This window comes from Heteronotia binoei, chromosome 7 (genome assembly GCF_032191835.1).
Source record: "Heteronotia binoei isolate CCM8104 ecotype False Entrance Well chromosome 7, APGP_CSIRO_Hbin_v1, whole genome shotgun sequence".
NCBI classification, from domain to species: Eukaryota; Metazoa; Chordata; class Lepidosauria; order Squamata; family Gekkonidae; genus Heteronotia; species Heteronotia binoei.
This window is the reverse complement of record NC_083229.1, coordinates 57,293,530-57,313,909: the sequence shown is the minus strand read 5'-3', so window position 1 is coordinate 57,313,909 and position 20,380 is coordinate 57,293,530. Positions and strand designations below refer to the sequence as shown.

General features: G+C 41.7%; 1 protein-coding gene across 1 annotated transcript in view; it reads right to left on the bottom strand.

Moving 5' to 3' along the window:
- Positions 1–16,388, bottom strand: part of CPA6 (carboxypeptidase A6) — an 81,601-nt gene extending 65,213 nt beyond the window's left edge. The window contains exon 1 of the mRNA XM_060243669.1: positions 16,212–16,388. Within this exon, the coding sequence (XP_060099652.1) occupies positions 16,212–16,306 (95 nt within the window). The 5' untranslated portion in view covers positions 16,307–16,388. The remainder of the gene's footprint in view (positions 1–16,211) is intronic.
- Positions 16,389–20,380: the final 3,992 nt, after the last annotated feature.

Here is a 20,380-nt window from a genome sequence, read left to right as displayed (position 1 = left end):
AGGGCATTACAGTAGTCCAACCTCGAGGTGACCGTAGCAGGAATCACTGTTGCTAGGTCGTCGCGCTCCAGGAAGGGGGCCAACTGTCTCGCCCGCCTAAGGTGAAAAAAAGCGGACTTGGCAGTGGCTGCTATCTGAGCCTCCATCGTCAGAGAAGGCTCCAATAGCACCCCCAGGCTCTTAACCCTGCCCGACGCTGTCAACGGCGCGCCGTCAAAAACTGGCAGGGGGATTTCCCTTCCCGGGCCGCAGCGACCCAAACAAAGGACCTCTGTCTTCGCTGGATTCAGCCTCAGCCCGCTCAGCCTAAGCCACCTAGCCACTGCCTGTAACGCCCGGTCCAGATTTTCTGGGGCGCAGGCGGGCCGGCCGTCCATAAGCAGATAGAGCTGGGTGTCATCCGCATATTGGTGACAACCCAGCCCATACCTTCGGGCAATCTGGGCAAGGGGGCGCATATAGATGTTGAATAACATCGGGGAAAGTACCGCCCCTTGAGGCACGCCGCAGTCAAGCGTGTGTCTCTGGGACAGTTCCTCCCCAATCGCCACCCTTTGTCCCCGACCATCAAGGAAAGAGGAAAGCCATTGCAAGGCCAGCCCCTGAATCCCAGCGTCGGCAAGGCGGCGCGCCAGAAGCCGATGGTCGACCGTATCGAACGCTGCCGATAGGTCCAACAACATCAGCACCGCCGAGCCGCCTTGATCCAGATGCCGCTGAAGGTCATCCACCAGGGCGACCAGCACCGTCTCCGTCCCATGGCCCGGGCGGAAACCAGATTGGTAGGGGTCAAGGATAGAAGCATCCTCCAGGAAACTCTGTAGCTGCAACGCCACTGCCCTCTCAATAAGTTTGCCCAAAAAGGGCAAATTCGAGACCGGCCGATAGTGTGCCAATTCGGCCGGATCTAACGTTGTTTTCTTCAAGAGGGGACGGACCACCGCCTCCTTAAGCGCTGATGGAAAACGCCCCTCCAGTAGGGATCTATTTATGATATCCCGTATAGGATATCTTAGCTCCCTCTGGCAGGTCTTAATAAGCCAAGAGGGGCATTTTTACCTTATTTTACCTTGAAGAATATGTTGAAACTGAAGAGGACAGAATTGGATTTTTTTAAAAAAAGCTTTTCAAGATTAATAAATGATCCTTGTTTTTGATGTAGACAAATATTGTTTGAAAAGTGGATTTTAATGTCAGGGATTGCCTTGGCTTTATATTTCCATACTCCCATTGAGGCCATATTAATTTAACAATGCATGTGAATGCTTGCATGAATAGGGTGTTGATGCTAACTTTTTGAAAAATCTTACCATTGGTTGCTTCCAAACAATTCAGGAAAATTGTCAAGTGATATTAATCAAAGCTGCACCCATCTGGGGCTCCCTTGTGTAAGTATATGTGTGCTTGCATTCTTATTAATGGCAATGAACTTTAAACATATTGAGCACATAAGTCACAGCCTGCTCATTAGACTCTGGATGCATCTCTTCAGTCTCTGCAAGATCAAACTCTTCATGGGCTTTTAAAATGAATGTATAGGCACTTCAGAAGATTATAGGGCTTAGTGATTGTTTTATTTATTACAATGTATATAGTTGTTCTGCCCTGACCTGGATGGCCCAGGATAGCCTGATCTCCAGGGCTGGCTTGTCCACTAAGCAAACTAGGTGGTTGCCTAGGGCACCAAGAAGTGGGAGGCGCCAAATTGGGCTCCCCCCCCTCCGGTGCCCAAGGCAACCAGATAATTTGCCTCCCACTCCCCCTGCTGCCGCAGCCGCCTCCAGCCTCCTCCAGCCGGCCGCCACACTCCGCTTGCCACCGCACTCCACTCGCCGTGACTACAGCTGGAGAGAGCCTGGAGAGGGTGGAGTTTGAATAGGGATGGGTACAATGCCATTTCCTCCTAGGGAACTGTTGCCAATCTCCAGGTGAGGGCTGGAGATCACTCAGAATTACAACTGCTCTCCAGATAGCACAGATCAGCTCCCCTTGAGGTGGTAGTGGGGAGTGAATGCCTTCACTTGGGTGGGAAGACAGCAAAGGTCGGGAGGCACTCACCTAAAGCTTCCTTCTAGAGCCCGTTGTATTTTTCTTCACAATGGGCCTTACTCCTAGTATTCTTTAAGAAGAAAAATCAGATTCCTTCATTAAAGGGCAGGGAACTCTGGATGTTTTCTTAGTTTGTGCATTCAGAACTCCTCATTAGGTGCCATGCTTCCTTCTTACACTTAGAACAATTTGCCTGAGAGCCTTGACAATATGAAATTGCAGAAGCAAGGATTCCTAGTGCCAAAGCAACACTGCAAGTCTAGCAAAAGTAATCCACCACATTACCACATTACACTGGGTTTTTTTGTGTGTGATATTTCTCTCTCTCTTGATTAGATGCACCCTGATGGCTGCTTTGAGCATATGAGTCACACTTGGTGCTGCAGTCAAGAAGTGATTGAATATGAATAAATGAATTTACCTTGAGACTCCTAATTGATACACTTGGGATAATTCTTTTCTCCTTTGCTTTTTAAAATTACACAGATGAGGAGCCCTTTATTAAAACAGTGATACAGATTAAAATGCAGCAGATGTATCAGGAAATAAACTGCCACTGTATATTAAATGACAAAATGAAGTCCTCATCTTGGCTGTTCCAATGTAGCTCACCCCTGCTGAAATGCGTATATTCTGTCCTCCTAGCAAAGAACCCATCTTGTCTTGCTTTATCTACATTATGCATCATGACTTATAGTGAATTGCTGAGATAAAAGCACTTGAATGATTCTTTTGAACCAGACAGAAAACTGAACATGATAGTTTTTGTGCAGTTTAATACAAATCCTGATGTACACATCATCTTTCAGTGCATTTTATTTATTAATTTGATTTATTTATAATTGTTCTAGTTCCTAGTGCATTAATCTTTCAGAAGTGTGAAGGCATAGGATTCTGTACATATATGGAGATGGTTCAAAGACTGAAAATCCATATTGTTTGGAGAACTCGTTTTTTTTAACCTTCTGCTACAATGCCTTACTTTGCACAAAAGAAATAACACCTTCTATTTATTTATTAGTTGAAAAAACATGCAATTAACTAGATTGTTGTGGAATTATGGGTGCAATTCCTGCAAAACCTTATAGCTCTTTAGCATTAAGTCTAGAATCTCATGGGGCCTCACTTAAATGGCTTGCCTGGCTGTTTCTCTTCCTATCTATCTGTCCTGGTAATGTGTGTTGCTTCCCAAAGATACATCCCGTGCCTGTTGTGTGGTTGAGCCACCATTGTGGTGCAAACTGCTATGTCCCACAGCCATGGGGCTTACTGACATAGCCCTGTGCCATTTGATTTAGCATTTGACAAATGCCAGTACTTACTCAGGAGCCTTTTCCCCCTGAATGATGGATAAAAAGACTTGTTCATTGTAGGTACTAATCTATTTTTTTAAAAAATAACTTGACTGTGAGTCTGTGACTAAATTTAAATGCCCTACCCTTCTAGGTGTATTTTTCAACTGAAACAATTTTCCAGAAGTTTATTACACTTTAACTTTTTTCAGAAAATACCCTTCAGTAGAATGATAAATTTCTTTCCTCTGGGCTCTAATTAAGATGCCATACTTGAAAAAATCCACATGAATTACAAGCTCTGCTGTGATAGTCTTTTATATGGTATCATTCTAGTGAAAGCAAACAGTAAATTCATCACTGCTAACTGGTGGCCTAAAGTATTAGTCTTCAAGCTTCCCAGATCCAAGACCCACCTCTAACTCCAATTCAGCAACATGGGACCTATGGAAATGCAAGAACATCACAGGACAGGAATTCATATGACATCAGTCTTATGATGGGAAGATGAAAAGCAGATTTGTGACCTCATTGGTTAGGCAACTATGCATTCCAAGCACACCTAGGGCCAATTGTTGGGGCTGCGATCTGGCAGTGCTAGATGACAGAAAGACTGAGTAATATAACATATTTTCAAGCTCTCAGTTGTATGATTCGGATACACCCAAGTGAATGTGCTCTATAGCTGACAAACATATTGCTAGATGGCATCAAATTTACTACAGAGCTCAGCATTCTATGAGGAGGTCAGCTGTGTGGCAGAACACAAGTAGCCCCCAGAGTAACCTGGGTAAGAAGTAGCCCCCAGACTAATCAGGGTAATATAATGTCTCCCCAAGCCTGCCCCACCAGATAGTCTGGCTGTACCAGTCACCAGCATGACATGGCAAATGAACTGAATGAAAAACCAAATGCCCATGTCCTTTCCAAATGTATTATAATCAACCATCTCTTCTGAGGATATGGACACTGGTATTTTCTTTAACAGTGTGCACATCACTATCTGTGGATGTTTTTAATTTGTAATGAGTTAAAATTCCTTTTTTGTATTTAATGGCTAAGGACTGTGATAAATTTGTTTTAAAGGACATGTTTTTACTACACCAATTTATTTAGGAGAGCCAGTTTGGTGTAGTAGTAAAGTGTGCGGACTCTTATCTGGGAGAACCAGGTTTGATTCCCCACACCTCCACTTGCACCTGCTGGAATGGTCTTGGGTTAGCCATAGCTATCGCAGGACTTGTCCTTGAAAGGGCAGCTGCTGTGAGAGCCCTCAGCCCCACCCACCTCACAGGGTGTCAGAAGATTGTAAGCCACTCTGAGTCTCTGATTCAGGGAGAAGGGCAGGGTATAAATCTGCAATTCTTCTTCTTTCTTTTAGGATGCTATTTAAAAAGACCTTTCAGTTGTCTTTTGAATTTCTTGTGTTCACCTGATGATGCTACACTGATCTATATTACTGATGTTAGTTTTTACAAAGTTATATTGTCTCACCACGTTCTCATGTATTGGAGGACAGACCATAAACCAACGTGCTATATCTTTCTGCCAACTGGCTATATAGGTTGCTTCCACACTGGCATTTTGTCCAGTGCAGACGGCTTGATGCCACTGATATTTTGGTGGGCTCATACATAATGCCATATTTGATTCAGATCTCTACTGGTCAATCAGAAGCCCTGCAGGGAAGGAGCCTCACCCACTTTCTTAAAACACCTGGCAGGCATCAGGATAGGTATCAGCAGACACCATTGCACCCACAAACACCACAATCGGGACTTCTGGTGTAGTGTTATTCTACAGGTCACAAGATTCTTGTTGTATTGGGTAATGCAGTGGGAGTTGCATTTCTACAGCAATGGAACAAAGGGAAAGGGGATGGGTGGGGGTTGAGGAGTGGTGCTGGAACGAAGCAGCATACGGTCAGAGCATTCAGACACCATCCCTACCTGCTTACTGCTGCTTCCACTGTGGGATCACTATTTTGTGCTTATATGTAAAAGCCGCCTGCGTCTGTCAAAGGAAAATATACCTTTAATGAATTAAATTTAATTTCAATAGTCACACTGCCAGGAACTATGATTTTAATTATTGTATTAAAAATATTGACAAGTTTTATATTTAAATTAAACAAATGTGTAGAAACTAAAGTGACTTTTTAATTTCATTTGAGATAATGTGCTTAATCTATGTATTTTGTCAAACGAAAGGAGACAGATCAATGATTGGACCAGATGGTAATAAGCATCCATAGGAACCTCCTCAGACTGGGGCCACAGCACAGAAGTGGACAGTTCTAACTTTTTCCTACCAGGCTAGCCATAGGAACCTCCTCATAGGAACCTCATCAGTTAACTCAGTCTGATTTCAAGTGTCTCCTACAGCTGCTATGTGCCCTCACAGGACAGGAGAAACATACAGGATACCCCATATGGGGGTAAATAGTGGCTTGTGGGGGAGAAAGAGAGTGGGAGTTAGCTCCTCCTTAACTTGGGCCACATCCCTACTTCAAACCCTTTTCTGTACCAATTTTTAAAAACCTTTACAAAAAATCCTTATTTTTAAAATAACCCTTACAACCGATTCACAGATCTTTCAGCATGTCCTCAATTTAATAGGGATTTTGATCTAATTAAAAATTATGAATATTTTGGAATGCTGAATCTTCCAAAATATCCATAACCTGATTATTCATGAATTAGGTTTCTACATTAAAAAAATAAATTACAAAAAAATTGAATAAATCATTGTGTTAAGAGTAAATTTCACTTATATTATTTCAAAACAGGTATAAACCTCGGGCTGCAAGAAAATAAGTAATGAATCATGTTGATAATAGTGGGTTTTATACCACTGCTATAAAAAAACTAAATGATCCATGCTTAGAATGAACACCCTGATTATTCCAGCATGGTTTGGTCTTTGAAATTCCTTTGTTGGATAACATCTGGTACCTTTTGAAGGTAAGTATGTCACTATTGGATTATACAGGAAAAACTGCCAAATTTCAATCCTTCATGCAAAAAAAAAGTATCTGGAAACTTTACACTTTTTCTTTGAAGCTTAGAAATGCTTTTGTTCTATTCTAATGTGTGATATTTCAGTTGTGCTTCAGCTACAGTTGTTAAAAGGAAAAGAAGTCCTGTTTCCTGGTCTTTCAGCTGGACCCCTTTTTAGCAGAAAAGTATTATTTGGTGATACAAAATATAGTTCAGGATACTCAGCATGCTGAATGCATCCCAGATAGGATGTGCCAGATTCTGCAAGCAAGGGTTCTCTAATTTGAACAAATGTTATTAAGAATTAGATCCTTGCAAAGCATTAAATTTAAAACAGACTGTGACACATATTTAATCACATATTCCAAGATTCATATTCAAAGAGACCTGGGAAATACTGTAATGGTGTTGGAACTCTTAATTTAAGGCACTGATTTGAATACTTTATACTGATGTTTGAATACTTTATACTGATGTTTTAAGGCTACATGAATTGGGGGAAGTTGAGCAATTAGTGCCTCTTGGCAACTCTACTATAGAAGTGGGATTCAGGTGTGAGTCTCTCTCTTTCATCTCTACCTATTCATGTACAAATCCTTCTCTTCTCTATCTGGGAGAAGAAAGGTCAGCCTCTAATGGTGTTTAATTTTACCCATGGGTGGAAAGCAACCTTTGGTAGTAACTATTCTATTTCTTACTGTCTTGTGACTGAGTTGTACCATAATTGCCATGGTCTGGATTTCTGTTCCACTTGTGTAGTCTAATGAGCTCTAAAACAAATGTATATGCCTTCTATACATTGCAAAGAGAAATTAATCAAGACCTATTAAGACCCTGAAACACAGTAAAATATTATTAGATAGTGTCAGCTACTATAATTTTGGAACTTGGTTGGTCCTGTCAAAAATATGCATTTTAAATCTATGCTCAAAAGAATGTACTAGTTTAGACCTTATGTTTTCATTAATTGCTTTTGATTAATGAATATATTTCCTGAGGGCATATTTGCTGTGGAAATAAATGCAGATCTGGCACTTCCCCAAAACTCACAATTATGCACTTATCTATAATCTGTATATGTCTGTCTAAGAAGGAAGAGTTGCACTTTGTTCTGAGCTATCTTTTCAGATGAGAAAAGTGAAGATTAAAAATATTAAATCAACCTTTCACAGCTAGTTCTAGGTGTTCAAGAAGTAACAGCAGCTACATTTTAAACCTTGTCTACTTTTTAGGTGGTACTGATTTTTCATAACCAGGGAGTTAAGTTTATAATACAGTGTTTCTTGCCTCTGAAGCTGCTTCTCTGGCCATTTTTTCTTTGGGTGATATTTTTTCCCTTAAAAAGAGGGACTTATTTCTATGATGGTCTCAGTCAATCAGGGACTATGTAAGTAGCATGAGTGTATCAGTTATTATGCAGCCAATCATAATTGGTTATAAGTCAAATCAGAAGGAGGGTAGAAACCACTGCCAATATTTTGACTAGGGTTTGTGATGACATCAGTTGTTAACCAATTTGTCTATGTGATTAAGTACACACAGCCAAATCAGAGTAAAACTTCTTGCCTTCCTTCTGGATAAGAAAACATTGTTGGCCTCTTCTGCAGCCCATCCTTCCTCATGAACTGTCAAAATGAGGGGAGAGGGTCAATTAATGAGGGATAAACTAAGTTCTACTAAAATGTTTTCCCCAATACAATAGTTTCCTTCCATATTCTGTTAAATCCTCTATCTCCAGTTATCCACTCAGGAGATATAGGTAAAAGCTGAATAATATTCACCATATAGGTATTACAGGAATGTCTCAACACACTTTGTTATGATAACTTTGGAGCACAGAGGAAGGGCATATACATACACCACTTGATGTCAGTTAGAGTCACCTTTTGGTGAAATGTGGAAGAACTATAGGTCTTCCCAGTTTACTGCTAAAGTATGGTGGTGGAAAATGCCATCAAATTGCAGGTGACTTATGACAGCCCCATAGGATTTTTAAGGCAAGAGATCAACAAAGGTGACACTATTGTCTGCCTCTGTGTAGGAACTCTGTACTTCCTCAGAGGTCCCCCTAACCAGGGCTAACCCTGCTTGGCTTCCAAGATATGACAAATCAGGCTAACCTGGACCATCCAAACTAGGGCACTGCTACACTGGTAAATTGGAAGTATCAGCCTGGTGTGGTGATATTACATGTTTCTCTCTCTGTAGCTCTCAAAACGTTCTTGAAGCAAAGGCTCACTCAGCCTTATAAGGATTCAGGGAACAAAACAGGAACAGTTACCAGCCTGGAAAGAAGGAAGCATACTGTTGATCAAAAATAGGAAGGGATTTTCCTCACTTAAAGTGTTGTTCTGTCTGTTCCCATTTCTTGAGGCAGTGTTAAATGTGGGAAGAAGCCATTTATGTTTGCTGCAATAATAGCTGCATCTGTGTATACTCTAATTTTGGTTTGTATCACTCCCCGCCCCCATCTTCTAGGTTCTTTTGTTACTTGCTTCAGCTTCATTTTCAGATTCTGGGTACACTCTTTCAGTAAAATAAGAAGTTATCAGTTATAACTATAAACTATGTGTATATCCCAGTACTCAGCTGCAGACACTATTATAGTCATGCAAAGTAATAATTAAAGGAAGACATCAGCTCCCAAAACACTTTTTTTCTAGGGGATTTTTTTTTCATTATGGCACTATTATATAACACTAAACCAGTGGTCCCCAACCTTTTTTGCCCCAGGGACCGGCATCAGGGCCTGCCCACCGACTACGGCCCCAGGCTGGCAGGGTGGGGGCACCCAATTTGGCCTCCCCCACGGTGCCTCCTCCCCCTGTTTTCCTCCTCCCTTTTCGCTGCCTCCTCCTCCTCCCCTGTTTCCCTCCCCCATTTCTTCCTCCCCCCCCCCGTGCAGCCTCACCGCCGCCGCCTCCCCGCATTTTCACCATTTTAAGGGCGGGGAAGGGACTGTGAAGCACCTCCCAGGCTGACCCCCCCAGCTGATGAGCAGGAAAACCACTGCAGCAGTGGTGACAGATGCTGCCCTTGCCTCCTTCTGTTCCCCAGTCTTAAAATGGTGAAAATGGGGGGAGGAGGAGGTGCCATGGGGTGGGGCAGCAAGGCTACGCAGCCCGTTGCAAACAGGCTACGGCCCGGTCCCAGTCCCCGGTCAAGGGGTTGAGGACCCCTGCACTAAATGTCAAGGTAAAACACACAAAATTAGATCAGAAAGAAACCTTTCCCCTAAAGTTCATGGTAACTTGTCTATCTGAGGCATGTTTTCAGGACCTCTGCTCTTATATACACAATACTCCAAGCGGGCTCTAATCAAAGCAGAATAGTCTTACAAATAATTCCTACAAAAAATTTTAGTTTGATCATGATGCACCACATCATGTTGGAATGGTAGAATCACAGATGCTGAAGAGAGCAGGAGCTTCTCAATCATCTTTTCCAATAAAGCAAAGATACAAAGGCAGAACATTTTTCACAAGCAGTAAAGGGAAATCTCATAATTAATCAACTCTTTTCAACAAAATACTTGAATGAAGTAGTGAGCTGCATTTTGTGATGGTTGCTCTCAAAAGACAAATGGATATACTTGCACTACAGTGCAACATTTGTAACAGTATTAGTTGCACTCAGAATTAGGGCACATCTTTGAATCGAAGTGCTAGTTACCTTTTCATATATACCTAACAGCAAGTTTTCTTCTTCTTTTCAAAACATACTTTTTCCAAAATTAGGCTTCTTATACGTAATACAAAACACAGTTACAGTTATTCATACTTATCATGCGTTTCCCATTACATACAATTTACTTTGAATATTTAATTCATTTAAACTTAATGCAAGTATATATTGGATAAGATCCACAAGCTCTGTTCCTTGAACTACTTACTCCAGAATGGTACCAGCATAGAAAGCATGCAAAGGGTAGGTAGGTGTGACTAAGTGGTATGGGAACTCTAGTGTCAACCATTTCAGGGTCATATTTTTAAAATACAAATACATGGTTTGTACAGATTATTTTTAGTGGTTAAAATTATTCTTCCTTTTATGCTCTGTTCATGCCAGTAATATGATACCCATAAAACTGGGCAATAGCCTCACAATAAGGAAAAGTGTATTGGTGCTCTTTCTAAAATGGGAAATATGTAAGCTCCTAGGAATGGAGACAGAGAATGCCTTGAGTCTAAGTGGGTGGGCTACAAATAAAATAAAATAAATAAGAACAAATGGTTTAGGTAGGAGGAAGTAGTGGTTTCACACTTTTTCTTTTAAAGGGCATGCATGTAATTCAAAATTAGACTTTAAAACATCTGACATAAAAAAGATTTAGGGAGGGATGGTGGCTCAGTGGTAGAGCATCTGCTTGGGAAGCAGAAGGTCCCAGGTTCAATCCCTGGCATCTCCAAAAAAGGGTCCAGGCAAATAGGTGTGAAAAACCTCAGCTTGAGACCCTGGAGAGCTGCTGCCAGTCTGAGAAGACAATACTGACTTTGATGGACCAAGTGTCTGATTCAGTATAAGGCAGCTTCATATGTTCATGTTCATATATTACAAAAACATTTCACAAAATCGCTAGGCAATGGGGTTGAGAACTGTGCACTAGTCAACAAAGATTACAGGACTCTATCCCCAAAAAGACATCTGTAACAATTGGACAATCTCATTATACATGACAATCACATTAGCTTTGACTGCACTTGTTGAAAGAGGAGAATAATATAAGATGCTTCAAGTCCCCAATGGACTTGAATTTACTAATTAACAAAAATAAACAAAAACACCATATAGTAAATACAGTAATCAGCAAAACAGGAACTTAACCCTAGGGATTATATTTGGCCAATGCACAAAGATCTTCACAGAGCTCAGGTCTGTTTCAATTCAACATTATGGTGCTGAGCTTTGAAGCCATAAAGAGTCTGAGACTCAAAGTATCTACAGGACTATATTCTATGTATGAGTCTTCCTGCCACCATCCCTGGAGTCACTTATCTAAGAGTACACACCTTCAGAAAGTTGGGGTACCTTTGTCAGAGCCAGGGCCATGTGTGCACTGCAATCATTGAGCTCTTTCCAGAAGGAATTCTGCCTAGCTCTATCATTACATTATTAGTTTTTTTTTAAAAAAAACTACCTTAGTTCACTTGTATGCTGCCTTTCTCCCCAATGCCACAGGAGTGTCAAACATGTGGCCCAGGGGCTGAATCAGGCCCTCAAGCAACTGGCTGTCATCTGCTTCCATCTCCCTATCTCTTGCTTCCTTCTGCATAACAGCTTGCTTTGCAAGGCTTGCTCAATCGCAAAGGAGCTACAGAGCAAAACCTCTGTTTTCTCAATTGGCTGAGGCTCTTCCCTTGGGAAGGAAGGGGGAAAGGCAGAGATTGTTTTTCCAGGCTCTCTCAATAGCACAGCAAAGCTACTGGCTGAGGCTCCTGTTCCCCATTTCCCTGGGTAGGAAGGAAAGAGCCATGGAATCCAGGCAAAGGAAGGAAGCTTCATTTGCCTGGATTCCATGGGAGAAATAAAAAGAAAGCACCTTTAAGACCAACTGCTAATGTTTTAACCATGTTTTAAGTTTTTTTAAAAAAATATTTGTGTTTGTCCATGTTCTTTATAAAGTTTATATCTCTGCTGCCTAATCTTAAATAGGTATACACATGGCCTGGTCTGACATGGCCCGGCCCAACAAGGTCTCATTTATGTCAGATCCGATCCTCATAACAAATAACTTCGACACCTCTGACTTACACTGTTCTCCTCCCCTCCATTTTAACTTCACAACACCCTTGTGATGTAGGTTAGGCTAAGAGTGTATGGTCACCCAGCAATTTTCCATGGTAAAGACTGCATCTCCTATATCCTAGAATGGCATCCTTACCACTTTTTCACACTTGAGCTTTGGGTCTTTGCCATTATTAGCTGACCCCCTTTGGGTCTTTGCCATTATTAGCTGAGCATTTGATGCCCTTGTTTTCCCCCATCATTATGATTCTTAAAGCTTAATTGCTTCTTAATTACTAATTTATTTGCTTAAGTTTAAAGGTGATTGAAAAAACATGTGCATACAATTATTGCTTATGAAGAATGCCACCTTCTCTATAGCAGTAACTACTGCTTTTCACAGTCATCTGCAATCTAAGGACAAAATTAGCCTCTTCTATACTTGAAGGCATAGTCTCCCCACAGTGTCTCTAACAAACCCAAGAAATCTTTTCTCCATGTTTATTAAAGTTTTGGCCTAACATCACCAAAGAGGGTCAAAACTGTGGGGTTTGTTTTTCAACAAGGATGATACCTGTGAACTAGCATTTGGACTCAGACCACAGAGCAGCTGTCATGTGTTAAGTGCTGTCACTGCTAGTCATCTAGAGGTGAAATGCTTTATATCATATTACTGGTTCAATGTGCTTTCCTTTTCTGAAGCATATGGAATGGTTTTTAAACTTCAATGGATGGTTGTGTTTCAACTATAGAATTCATATCCCTGGTCTTCTTTAATAAAACTGAAGAAGGCACATGCAGCAGCTTGAAAGAGATTTCTCAGAAAATGGATATTGAAATATTTAACCATTCCTGATACCCAACGAGTCTGATTACTCCTGAGCAGCCTCTGTGAAAATTATGTTATTCAATGTGGCAAATTTCTGTTTTAGAGTTATTCTTAACTCTTAGCTTTTTTTAAAGAAAACTATTGTGTGGCCTATAGGTTGTTAATAAACATGAACTTGAACTGAAGAGGGAATACAATTGTTATTTCCTTCTCCTTGTCTTGAAAAATTTAAAGAATGGCATTGGAGGAATTATGGACATAAAACATCTACTACATAAGTGATCACTTTATTTTCAGTGGTCATAAGGCAAGCAATTTCTAATATCATATTTACAGTAACATAGAGATGGAAGGGATCCCAAGGATCAACTAGTCCAACCCCTTGCACAATGCAGGAAACTCACAGCTACTCCACTCAGTCCCCCCTAATTTATGTTCTAAGGAGGGCAAAAAACCTCAAGGATCCCTGGGCTAATGTGGCCTTGAGGAAAATCCTTCCTGACCTCAATGTGGCAAACAGCATTACTGTGGGCATATAAGAAAGGGCCACAATTTCTGAAACCTGGTTCATCCCTTCCTGCCCACCTTCTCCCAGTCTCCTGCCTAAATTAATAGAATCAGCATTGCTGTTAAATTGCCATCTAACCTCTGCTTAAAAACCACCAAAGGAGAACCTACCACCTCCCGAGGAAGCTTGTTCCACTGGAGAACCACAAATTCTTCCTAATGCTTAGCTGAAAACTCTTTTGATTTAATTTCAACCCACTGGTTCTGGTCCAACCTTCTAGGGCAACAGAAAACAACTCTGCTCCATCCTCTATATGACAGCCTTCAAATACTTGAAGATGGCTATCATGCCAGTGTCCTCCTCTCCACACTACACATATCCAGCTCCTTCAACCTTTCATCATAGGACTTGGTCTCCAGATCCCTCATGATCTTTGATGCCCTCCTCCAGACACATTCTAATTTGTCAACAACCTTCTTAAACTGTGGTGCTCAAAACTGAACACAGTACTCCAAGTGGACTCTAATCAAAGCAGAATAGTCTTACAAATAATTCCTACAAATAATTTTAGTTTGATCATGATGCACCACATTAATTTATGGATTCTTCCCACTAAATAGAACTTAAGAAGGCATCACACATACTACTCATCTTTAATAAGAAGTATCCATCACAGCTTCAAAGTCTTTGTTCAAAGCAAACAATCATTCTAATTTAGAACAAATTCATTACACTCCAAATGATTCTGAGAAGCTGCTTCCTCTCCTGTGTATTAAACAAACCTTGGCCAGGTCTAGGGTATGTGGTGAGTACAACATCATATTTTTAAAACAAATGTAATCATAAACTAATATTTGTTTTAAGCTACTTAAGCTATTTAAAGGCCTGTGTCTTACCCAGATATGGGATCAGTAAATTTCTGGGACCGCCTTTCCTGGCATGTCCCCCAAAGAGCATTGCCCACTAGTAATCAAAATCTGCTGATGGTCCTTGGCCCAAAAAGCTGTCCTCAACCACCTGTTCCAGCCTGGTGGAACATTCTTCCAGGAGAGACAACAAAGGCTCTGCAGGACTTGTTAAAATTCTTCAGGGCCTGTAAAACAGAGTTGTTCTGCTAAGTCTATGGTAAAAAAAAAAAAAGGTAAAGGTGCAAGCACCATTCATTTCTGACTCTGGGGTGACGTTGCTTTCACGTTTTCACAGCAGATGATTTTACGGGGTGGTTTGCCATTGCCCTCCCCAGTCATCTACACTTCCCCCCCAGCAAGCTGGGTACTCATTTTACTGACCTTGGAAAGATGAAAGGCTGAGTCAACCTGAAACCAGCTTCTGCTGGGATCGAACTCAGGTCGTGAGCAGAGAGTTCAGACTGCAGTACTGCAACTTTACCACTCTGTGCCACAGGGCTCTTATGTCTATGGTAGAGGGCAGCAACAGGCTCCCCCTTCTTCTCCTTTCTCCCCTCCCTGTTTCTTTCTTATCAGACGGTTATATATTGCACCTTCATAGGAACATCATCCTTTAGTGGCTTAGTGGATGTAGTTTATGGATCTTACTGTATCTATTGTAAATATTATGATTTTAGTGTATTTATTGTATTTCCTAATATTTTAGAATTGCTGTATGTTTTACAAACTGATGTTACCTACTTTGAGCAGGTTCCAGGAGAGTGAGTTATAAATCCAATGAAATAAATAAATAAAACAAAAATGAGCTTAAACCAGTTTTATGTACATCCAAAATTGGCTTATAAGTGAATGAATTCAGTTTAAGACCAATGGGATACACAGTAAACTCAACCAACTTCTGGAATCCATCTCTTATTTTAAAGGTGGTGCCAATTATGCCTTATATCATCCTGAATATGCCTGAATATCATCCAAGACAACACTGAACAATGATGCCAATAAGATTACATAGAAAACGACAAAACTAAAAGGACAGGGTGAGAATAAAATGGATAAAAGGATCTAGAAAAACACAGTGGTGGTAGAAAGTCACAACCTACTTATGGCAACCCTGTAGAATTTTAAAAGCGGGAGATATTCAGGTGGTTTGCCATTGCCTGCCTCTGCATTGCAGAATTCCTTAGTGGTCTTACATCCAAATAATAGCCAGTCCTGGCCCTGCTTGGCTTGCATGATCACAGGACATTGGGCTAGCTTGGGCTGTCTATGCCAAGTCAAATAATAAGTAATTGGGGAAGGAAATAAAATGGCACAGAAGCTGTCATGGGATTCAAGGAATGAATATAACATTTTCCTTCCAACGCAAATTGGCTTGCAGTGGACTCTATGTGTTGTCATGGATTGTCATTCCCAGTTAAGCTCCATTATCACTCCATTCTATGTGCATGATAATTCCTTGGGTCTTCTAGCATTCCAGTTTGGAAACTTGAATTTCAGCGCATTCTCCTCTTGCCTCAATAATTCCAGTACAGACATTCATTTCGTCCTAGAAACGTCCATATCGTTCGATAAAGATTGTCAGTTTTAAATATCCTTCTTTCTTGTCAAACATTAGCTCATTTTATTTTAACCAATGCCCAGTCTTCTGCGTTATTACACTTCAGAAACAATCTACCTAGATCGCTTTTTCCCGCACAGGCACAAAAGTCTTCCGTTTGAGAGCTCTGGTTTGCTACTGTGCATGGCAATGCTAATGTGAAACCACTGTAACATATATTAGAATGTACATTACAGTCCATAAATCGGGCCGTATATTCCCACAAGTACCAAGGGAAAAAAAAAACCCAAGGGAGCTTGCAAACCCGCGACGTGCGTGAAGCAAGAAAGAGCGGGCAGACTTACCCGGCGTAGCGGTTGTCGTAGAGGTAGCTAGCAGCCTGCTCGAAGAGCAGCCAGAAGGGGAGAAATGCGGCTACTTTCCTGTGAAGTTTCCTCATCTCTGCACGAGGTTCGCGAGAGATGCCCGTCTCTGCTGTGTATACAAAAGAGCCGCCCTGAGGGAACTCGATTTGGAACTGGGAGGGAGGAGCAGAGGCAGGAAATTAATTTTTTTTCCTGAGAGGAAAGGGGGCGAGTAGGAGGGGTTGTTGCTTTTCAGCTATGGTTCACAAAAGTCAATTAAAGAAAGTTGAGGAGAAAAGGGTAGTGTTGCAGGAGCTCTTGCAGACCCACCAGACGAAGGAAAAGCGAGTAGCAGCTTTACTGCTTGTTATCAGAGCTTTGTAAAAACAGAGGGCAATCCGGCTCCCGAAGAGATTCGATGACAAAACAAAGCTAAATGAAAGAGGACTACAGCTTGAACTGAGGCCATTGCACAGGAGGGAGACTGGCAGAATTGGGCGGGAAAGACGGATCACAAGCGGGCTGCAAGTACTTAGTACTTAGTTCAAGGGGGAATGACTATTTCCCGCCTTCTAAATCTTATTCCAATGTACATTTTAAACTGACTTTTTATACATCAATCTGGGCAAAATCTTCAAATTAAGTACTTTGAGAGTCATAGGTTGCCTATTTCTAATGGAGCTTAGAGATCTCCCGGAATTACAGCTGATAAATCTTTAGATCAATTACTCTGGAAAAAATGATTGTTTTGGAGTGTGATATGGCATTATACCTCCTAGAAATTTGCTAACAGAGCTGGCAACCCTAAAAGTTGTCATTTTCTCTGAAGTTAGAATTTTTTTTTAAGGTAAAATTCATGTTTTCATTACATTTGTGAAGTCTAGGTAAAAATTCAGACACATTGAACCTCATCCAGAAAGAAGCTGCACATACCTCAGCCTTCAATGTTGAGATCCCCCCGCCCCAAGCTGCCTTAGGCATCAAAAAGAAGATGGACAGGCACAGGTTTGTTACTCCTCTATTATTTCACTGAATTGGGGCTTGGAAAGTACATTTTTGAATTCATTGGCAACCAGATATAGATTCTGCTCCTCAGATTTCGTTGTGTGTCACCTTTGATTCACCTAGGACTGCCTCTACCCAGATGGGGCTACTTTTTAAAAAATGAGTTGGCAACAGAAGGAAGAAAAATATTCTATCTCTGACTGCTATGGCTGACAAACAGGTTGCTAATGAAGCCAAATGAGTGTGAGGGAGGAAGAAAAGTGTGTGAGTGAGTAAAAGAAAACATATTAATCATTCACACCTTGTTCTGTTCCAGTGTTTTTGTTGGCGATGACAGAAAAATAAGAGGTAGCCAAAGCAGGCAACTTGTGGGGGGTGATGTTAGTGTCAATGGTTTATCATTCCCATCCCTGCATGATTTCCATCATTAATGAGGACTGTAAAGGGACCATACACAAGCTGGGGATCTCCAAGGATTGTGGTAGCAGATCTGAACCTTAAATGGTTCCTTCTAGTGCCAGCATCATTATTTTAGATTCAGCATTTGAAAGACTGGGCAATAGATTAGCTACTATGCTCCTCTTTTCCACTTCATAACTTCTAAAAATGAAACAAATTTGAGTTCAGTAGCAGTTTTAAGACCAACGAAGTTTTATTCAAGGTATTAGCTTTCATGTACATATAGACAGGGCCAATCCTGCCACTAGGCAAACTAGGTGATTACCTAGGACGCTGACCTTCTGGAGGTACCAAATTGGATGCCCCCATGTGACTCAGTGATGTCTCATGCAATGTCATGCAACAAGCTGCCCCTGGCCTGCTTCTATCAGGGGAGGGGGCAGAAGTTAGCCTTGCCTAGGGTGCCAGATAGGCTAGGGCCAGCCCTGCATGCATATAGGTAGAGCAGGGGATCAGACATGCAGCCTGGGGGCCGATTCAGGCCTCCAGAGGGATCCTATCAGACCTGTGAGCAACTCACTGTTGTCTGCTTCCTTCTCCCTCTCTTGTGTCCTTCTGAATCACAACTTGCCTTGCTGGGCAATTGCACAAGGCCTACAGAGCAAATCTCCTCTCTTGGGGAGGGCGTGGGGGAAGGAGAGCTAGCTTTGCCAGGCTCTCTCAATTGCACAGCAGAGCTACTGAGCCAAGCCTCTCTTCCTTCTGTTGACTGAGGCTCAATAAGCCAGCAGGGTGGATTAGGCTGAGTGTGTGTGTTCATCTGTGTTCGTTATAAAGTTTATATTTCTCCAACTTGGCATTACATTTTATGACACACATGGCCTAGCCTGACAAGGTGAACATCCGGCCCTCATAACAAATGAGTTTGACACCCCTGGGTGAGCAGCAAATTAGCATACAGCATGATGTAGATGTTTAACAAATGTTAGGACCAAACATCTTTTTTACCTGTATATATATGAACTGTTAACTTCCATTTCAATGTATCTGAACAAGTGTGCACACGAAAGCTTCTACCTTGAATAAAACTTTGTTGGTCTTAAAAGTGCCACTGAGCTCCAATTTTGTTCTGCTGCTTCAGACCAACACCAAATTTGCAAGCTCCCAACAACTGTGAATCTTAAAGGACTTGATTTTCAGTTGCATGTTTGGGAGGTAAAAACTTAGTTTCATTGTCTGAGAACCACTTAGAACAGTGGCCCCCAACCTTTTTGGCACCAGGGACTGGCCCCAGGGCCAGCCCGCCCACTGCGGCCCCAGGACTGGTAGGGTGGGGGCACCAAATTCAGCCTCCCCAGTGGCGCCTCCTCCTCTCTCCATTTTCACAATTTTAAGACCCAGGAAGGGGCTGCGAAATACCTCCTTTGCTCTTTAAAGGCTGACCCCCACCCCCGCTGATCAACAGCAGCGGCAAGCAACCTGCTGAAAAAGCGGCGCTGCCCTTGCCTCCTCCCCACTTCCTTCCCACGGCCAGGGGGTTGGGGACCCCTGACTTAGAGGGTATTTGTTCGAGAACCACTAGAGGGTACCAAGACCTGTTTTCATCCTATTGTTATGCAAGAAGATTCAATTTAAAAGATCATGAGATACACTATTTCTCAGATACTGAGAATGGACAATCCACTCTTGTGGACTCACAGTGTACCGTAAATTACTGGCAGGCATACCAATCTATGATTCTATGTCTTAAATATACGATTCTTTGTCTTAAATAAAACATGCGCATCACTGTATAAGCAATCTGTAGCTTGGGTGACTTTAAATGGTTTTTCTATTGATGAAAGCAGAACCAGTTTATACATCTGAAATCCTTGCAGATGCATCCCAAATCTTTGGTTTCTGTGCCACCCAGGCCAGTTAAAGTCAGAGGCTGACACAGATTAAAATGAAATGAAAGTTCTTCCATCTGACCTCTTGCTTTCGCCTGACATTTGACAGTTTAATTGGCAGTGGCTCTCGGGGAGGAGGGTGCCTGTGTGCCGGCAGGGTTAATCCTGTAGCACATGCTTGTGCTTTGCAAAGCCCCTGAAGAGAAACAACAATAATAAATAGCTGGCGGCATCTGGTCAACAAAAGGGGGTGTTTTCCATCAACAAAAGGATCTGGCATCTTGGCATTTCACAGCCTGCAAACAACATAATCTGCATGGCAATGGCACCGGTAAGCCAACATATGCAGCTCTAATTCTGTGACTGATTCTCAAAGAGTCTTCTAAAAGTGTTTCTGAAGTCAGAGGAATGACTTGTCATTAGTTCTTTCAGCCAACACAGATCAAACTACATTCTTATATCTTGTATAACAGAACAAGTATCTCTGAATTCTTCAAGTGCTAAAATACTTAATCGGCAATGTTTAATTTTATATAAAAATGCATATTTTTTTAGTCTCTCAACCATAGCTGCAACCTGGTGGGGAAAAACTAATATTGAAAATAACTTCACAGGTTTCATACAGAAGATGCCTGTTAAAATGGCCCTGAACAGTTGCTCCTGAGATTTTACACTTATACCCTGTTTTTTTCCCCAGTTGGGCCCAAAGCAGCTTACAAAATTGCTTAGCCCTCCTCCACTGTATCTTCCCAGCAACAGCTGTGGCTTTTGAGGTGGCTTGGACTGAGAGATAGTAACTGACCAAAGGTCAGTCATTAAGATTCTATATCAGAATCCAGGAATTCAGAAAAGGATGGCTCAAATCCTACTCTAACC